Here is a 6,776-nt window from a genome sequence, read left to right on the forward strand (position 1 = left end):
GTTCAGTCTCGTAATTCAGAGGACCTTAAGCCTAGTGGGAAGGCAAATAGGTGAGTTTTAGGGAACTGAGAAGGGGAAGGGAGAAGAGATAGGATAATTAATGGTACTCTCACAGCAGCAATCACAGAATCATGGAATGCTTTGGGCGGACCCTTAAAATGCACCTCACATTCCACCCCTTGCCATGGGCAGGGACACTTTGCCATGTTCAACCTGGCCTGGAACACTTACAGGGATGGGGCAGCCACAGCTTCTCTGGGCAACCTGTGTCAGTGCCACTTTCACTGCCTGCATTTTACCTCTTCCACCTCAAAACACCCAACTGGATCACCCCATGACTAAAGCTTTCAGCACCACTTGTGTGAGAAGGCACAAGGAATCCTCCCCTGCAATCTGTTCTGGCTTTACCCTAACAGCAACTTGTTTAACTCTGCAAATATCAAGCATATGTTTAAATTCACCACTGCAGCTCTGGATAGTACTATTTTTCATGCCCAGTTCCTGCCTTCAGACTCCCCTGGAGCAGTGAGCTCCTTCCTTATTGCTGTTGTTCACCAGTTCTGCTCTTTTAGGGAAGAGACACCTCTTGAATGGGCCAAGATGCATTAGAACCAAAAGATACACTGTTTAGGAGAAGCCTTGATGTCTTCTCCTGGAGGGGCAGTGCTGGTCATCTTCTCAGCACCAGGGAACTGCGTCAGCAGCTTGAGGTTGAAGTCCTCCCTGCGCTCGTACTCTTTGCCACGGTAGATAAACATTTTATTCTGGGGGTAGAAGAAGAAAAAGTGAATTAACACTCAACAAAGCAACGAGGAAGAGCTTTTCCACACCCAGAGTGGTCTCAGAGATCTGGTTTATGTAAAGGGTTTGCTTCTAGCTTAACAGAACAGGTGAGAGAAGAAAGATGGGTTGGAACGAGAGTCAAGGCCCTGCTACGGCAACCTCAGGTTTGACTAGAAAATGTGTTGTTCCACATGGAATAATTGAATAGTCTGAGTTGGAAAGGACCCTTTAAAGGTCATCTAGTCCAACCAACCCCCTGCAATGAGCAGGGACATCCTCAGCTACATCACGTCGCGTCAAGACACATCCAAACACACACAAGTGTTACTGAACTGCTCACACTTTGCAGCACCCCAAGAACTCACAGGTTCAACAGGAAATCTCAGTCAGTGGCTGATTTGAAGTAAGAGAACATGAGTGCCAAGAAGTTCTTTGAAGCAGGGAAGTGTCTGCTCCTTGCTGCCCACTGGTGTGAGCTACCTGAGGGATCTCCCAGTGCACACACATGAGTTTTACCTCTGGTTGGTTCCTGACTCTCTTCACTACCATCATCCAGGCATCCAACCATGGCAGTTTTGCTCTACAAACCTAACACTACACCATTTTTCCAAGCTGGCCACCAAGCAGTGATTGTTTCTGGAAGGGAAACATGACCTGGAAGCAAAAAAACCTTCCATGCCATCCTGTTCCACAGTTCTAGCTCAACATTATTCTCTCTTATTAGGCTTGGCTTCCATTTAAGGCCTGAACTGCAAACAGGTCCAGTCTGAGAATGGAAATGTCCTTGGATTTTAAATAAGTCAGGAATATTTTCTGGCATACTGCACCTGCCCATCTGACCCACTGGGGCTGGACTCATGTGCTCTAGTTAGCACAGGACCAGCAGTGCTCAGCAGCTGTCTCAAACCAGAACCACTTTTGCACTTGAATTCTTCTGCATGGGACAAACTCTCACTAATGTGTTGATCTATGGCCTGAAAATTAGGTTGTTTCAGGCTGAAAAGCAATGGGATCAATTCTTTACAGGCTGAACATTCTCTAACAGCAACAATCAGGTTTCAGAGGAAGTGCTAAGGGCATGAATAAAAAATGTACACTCTGGTTAAGTCCACATAAGAACATATCAATCATTTACCAAACTCTCTTGCACACACCGACTCTATTAAAGCTGCTAACACACACAATTGGAGTTCTTACTAGTCTCTTTTCAGACACTGAAAAGTTCTGAAACACTTAAGGGATTTAGATCTGTCAGTGCCATTCAAAGGACAAGGAGTCTGGCATCGAATTCTCTTGGAAGCTTTGAAAAGTTCTGACTTCTAGGGTCTTCACCACTCTAGAACTTGAGTGCTGAAGAATTCTTACCCTGAGGAAAGAGGGGAAGCCCTGTCCATAGTATCCAACAGCAAAGTACTCTGGCTGAGGTCTCATGGCCTTCATAATATTCTCATAAAAAGTAGCTCTTTTTTTCTGAAAAAGAAAAGACACCAACATTTTCACTCTGGAATACTCAAGGACACTGCCAGGCTTCAGCTCACATTCCCAGGGACAATTCCTGATCTATTAGCTCTCCCCTACACAACATGTTACAATTGCTTGTTTGCCACTGAATCTCAAACCTAGCCATTTACTTGATTAAATATTTGGTTTGTCTGGGCCAGAATCAACTTTATTTCTTGGTCTGCAGACAGGAGAACAATGGTTTTTAGGATTCCAGGAGGAGACTTGAAATCCTGCACTACTGGAAAACAAATTCAATATAAATGTATTCTGAAACTGAGCAGATGCAAATGGTGACAAATGTCAGAGACCTGGCAAGGATAACCCTGGGCAAATGATCCTCATCTGACAGAATATAAAGACCATCTGGTTTCTTCCTCACCCACTAAAAACCCTAATTCAGAACCAAGAGGATTCTGGAGTTCTGAGCAGTAGTTTTACCACAGAAACAACAAGGTCAGGAGATTTATGGAGCCTGAAAATACACCTTGCAAATGTTACTTGATTGGGTCATCAGCAAGAATTCTAAGCATCTGCACATGATATTGGCATGGCAATTAGAAGGTCAAAACACACTTCTGAAAACATTATCCCAATATTAAGCTTTCCAAAGGGTTATGGTGGATTGTTTGTCTTTAACATAACTGGATTTTAGGCTTCTTCTGCTCACCAATATTAAGTGAAGCACTCAGTAACCTGCTGAAAAAGGATGAAAAAAAAAAATCTTACCAGGAGATTACCGAGTCCCTCATAATCAAAGATCTTGTTTTCATACATGTCAGCCAACTCCTTGCTTAGCTGAATGGCTTTTTCCCACATCTCCACAGAGGGTGAAGGAGGCAGGTGAGGGAAGAAGAGCACAGGCAACATAAGAGACTCGGTTAAAAGCATTCGTTAGCACAGAGGGGTAAACAAAACTGCAGCTGATTTTAGTCAAGGCAGTACTTTCATGCGCTGCCAACTCTCCCTCTGACTGCTTGCTGGACATTTCTGGCAGTAATTGTTAGAGTCATACAGATCTTTTGATTTGTAGATCTAAAAGTGAGGATTTACAAAGGGAAGTTTCCATTCTGCTCCTGAGAGGGAAAACTGAGGCACTGAGCGGTGGAAGGACGTGTCTAAACAGCAAAGAGAAGCCCAGGTGGACTCCTCCTACACCCATACTTCAACAGGCTTCCTTGGGTTTGTCTCATTTATCATGGAATCATGGAATGGTTTGGAAGGGACCTTAAAGATCATCCAGTCCAACCCCCCACCATGAGCAGGTTGCTTCAAGCCCCATCCAACCTGGCCTGGAACACTCCCAGGGATGGAACAGCCACAGCTTCTATGGGCAAACTGTGCCAGTGCCTCAACATCCTCACAGGGAGGAATTCCTTCCCAATATCCAATCTAAGTATCTTCTCTTTCAGCTTAATCCCATTATAAGGAGACATTTAGCATTTAGCCCTGGTAGAATCACCTCTCCAAGATGCAGCTACACAGGATCAGCATCAGCAGACAAACCACATTTACTGCCATGCCAAAAACCTTAGAGCTATTGCCCAGAAAAAGGAAGGAAAACACCTGTAGTTTTCCCACCTACCCAAGTTGCTTCAACAGGTTCATTTTCAGACACTTTTGGCTGACATGGAAATAGAAGGATTCAAATATCACCAGGATAAACATGCCAGGCCTAAGCATCAAAGTTACAGACTCACATCTGCTTTTACCCTTGTAAGCAACTTCAACCAAGGATTTTCCAGGAAGTAAACACTAAACAAAGACTAAAGTAACATTCCCAAGCCAACATTGCCTGTACAAACACTGTAAGCCACTCACTTTGCCCCTGTCAAAGAAGGAGATAATCTCTTGGTAGAGTTTTTCCTTGAGCTCCTGTTGGGAGTAGACATAGTAGGAGTCTCTCTGCAGCAGGTGAGGTACACAAGGCTTCTCAGACCACTGGGACAGAGGGAAGAAGGCAAAGGTGAAAGAACTGGAATGTTTTCAGCTGGACAAATCCATCAGTGCAGAGGAGGTTTTGCAGTGATACAAACTGAGACAGTTCCCAGCACTTCTGCCCCAAGAGGATGTCACAAAGTGATGCTAATGATAGACTGTGAAGCTCCTTAAGGACCACTAGGATCTACCTGATGCAAAGCCACATTAAAAAAAGGGTGGAAAAAGTGAATTGTTGATACTGAGCTGTTTGCACTTTGTTTCAAACCCAAGCCCTGAGAGTGGGACCTGGAATTGGCTTTGGTGGAATACCTGGAGCAGCTCTGCATGGAGGAGTAGAGTGTATGCAGCTTCTGTGAAGTTCTCACAGTCTGTGTGCAGGTCCCGGAGTTTGTACAGGTACCTGAGCACAGAGAAAGAGATATTCCTTGGTGTGAAGGATTCCTGAACCCATGGACAGAACACCAAGAGAATAAAGGCTTTTTCCAGGCTTATGGGGGGAGACATTACCTGATATAAATGTCCTCTCGTTTCTTCTCCTTGTAAAAATTCTGCCAAGAACAGAAGAAAGTCAAACTTACAACACAAAGCACCGTGGATTTGCAAAATCATCTCTAGACAAGTAATTTAAGCATCAGTTTTAGATACTTCAAAGATATTTTCTGTCATTTTGGTTACTTAGGTGCATATATTGCTGCAACCTTTCCTTTCACACCGGGTGAGGCTGCCAGTGCCTCCAGAAGAGGAGTAAGTCAGAGGAGGTGACTTGTCCAAAGTTATAAAGGCTCTTGACAGTAGAACAGGGACTCAGACTATAAGCTATGCATCTTTCCTGCCTCTATTTCACAGCTTCAGGTCACCATGTGATAAGGATGAGCTACATGACTTCATTTTGGACTGTGACTCTTTCTACGTTTCTTCGTTTTGGACTGTGAATCTTTCTATGTTTCCAGCTTGATTTGGGCACATCATTAACCAGAAATGGCATAAAGAATTACTTATAATCCTCTCCCCCCCCAATAAAAAACTTCCTTCAGAATCCACAGTAGCCAGGTGAGGAGTCCAAACCTCAGCCCTGCCCCTACCAGTACGTTGACAGTGCAGCTCATGCGATTCTCCTTGCTCTCGTCGTGCATGATGGTCCTGTAGTCCAGCAGGTTCTCCAGCAAACTGCTGACCAGCAGAGCAAACACCTCTCCTGGGGCAGACAGGTATTTGTGCTTCCTACAGTGCTCCAGAAGGCTGCACAGAATCACAGAATCAGTTAGATTGGAAGGGGTCACGATGGGTCATCTGGTCCAACCTCCCTACTCGAGCAGGGTCACCCTAGAGCATATGGCTCAGGACACCCAGAGCCAGAAGGAAGGGTCAGTTGTGGTTCTGAGTGGTGGCAAGTGGAATTTCAATGTAAATTACTCAGTCAGATATGTTCCTGAACAGAGACTCTCACAGTGTACACCTCACCCCACCCACACACCTGAGACAGCCAAGTCAGGGAGGTCAAAGCATGACCTGTTGATCAAAACTTGGATTCTTGGTGCTAAAAGCTCCGATTTGGCTTTAACTTTGAGCCTGCTCTTCCAAAGCTTTCCCATTTGCAACCCCCTTGCCAGTTTGGCATTTGCCTCTAAGCTTTCATCTCCTGGTTCAGGGTAGTTGTGCAAGTTGTTGTTTCAGAATAAAACCATCATTTTTTGGCAATCAATCAGCCTCAGAATACCTGTGCTGCACTACAATCATTGTAGCTGCACTGTCTCCCTCGTCACTGGAGTAAGGAGTGAGGGTTTCTTTGCATTAGGTATGCTGCAACCAACATGTTCTTTAGGAAACTTACAGTTTCTCCAGCAAGATCTTGTACTGCTCATCCCCTCGGCCACCCTCCACCTCCTGGTCCAGCTTGGTTATCAGTTCATTTTCAAACTGAAAAGGCAAAAAACCCCACCATCAAATAGCTATCAGCTCTCAGGAGTGTGGTCTGAGCATCAGTAATGAGCACGCTGGTGTTTGTGACCTGTCCCACTCGCAGACACTGGTTTTACAAGCCAGAGCAGAGGATGCTTTCATTGCTGGAGCAGAGGAAAAAAGGTAAGAAGCTAAAATGACAAGACTGGAGCAAGGAAATCCAAGTCCTCCCTCTCTCATCCGTCCCTGGAGATTTTTAAGCTGAGACTGGATGTGGCACTTGGTGCCATGGTCTAGTGACCACAGTAGGGTTGGACTCAACGATCTCAGGAGGTCTTTCCAACCTGGTTGATTCTATGATTCTATGAGGGTGGCAGCAGCATTCACTAATGTGTTGTCAGATTTGAAGTTAATGAGGGATTATTTATCAACCATATAGTCCTAACACTTGCTTGTCCAATTTCCTTTATAGTAACTTCCATTTACAGCCACATATCTGTGATGGGGGAGTTTATACTGTTGTAAAAAGGTGAATAGACATTACCTTTTAGCCTAGTCTGTTAGGGTCTCCAAACTGCTTCCCAACTGAGACATGAGGATTCACACATTTAGAATCATAGAAAAGACTTGGATGGAAGAGACCTCAAAGATCA

General features: G+C 44.7%; 1 protein-coding gene across 1 annotated transcript in view; it reads right to left on the reverse strand.

The window, feature by feature from the left end:
* DOCK5 (dedicator of cytokinesis 5) overlaps positions 1-6,141 on the reverse strand; it is a gene marked incomplete at its 5' end in the record, with an annotated part of 21,315 nt that extends 15,174 nt beyond the window's left edge. The window contains 8 exons of the mRNA XM_009084925.1: positions 623-764; positions 2,149-2,253; positions 3,013-3,102; positions 4,105-4,224; positions 4,534-4,624; positions 4,732-4,772; positions 5,307-5,463; positions 6,056-6,141. Coding sequence (XP_009083173.1) covers positions 623-764; positions 2,149-2,253; positions 3,013-3,102; positions 4,105-4,224; positions 4,534-4,624; positions 4,732-4,772; positions 5,307-5,463; positions 6,056-6,141 — 832 coding nt within the window. The remainder of the gene's footprint in view (positions 1-622; positions 765-2,148; positions 2,254-3,012; positions 3,103-4,104; positions 4,225-4,533; positions 4,625-4,731; positions 4,773-5,306; positions 5,464-6,055) is intronic.
* Between the last annotated feature and the right edge of the window lie 635 nt (positions 6,142-6,776).

The sequence above is a fragment of the Acanthisitta chloris genome, unplaced genomic scaffold (assembly GCF_000695815.1).
Source record: "Acanthisitta chloris isolate BGI_N310 unplaced genomic scaffold, ASM69581v1 scaffold17211, whole genome shotgun sequence".
NCBI classification, from domain to species: domain Eukaryota; kingdom Metazoa; phylum Chordata; class Aves; order Passeriformes; family Acanthisittidae; genus Acanthisitta; species Acanthisitta chloris.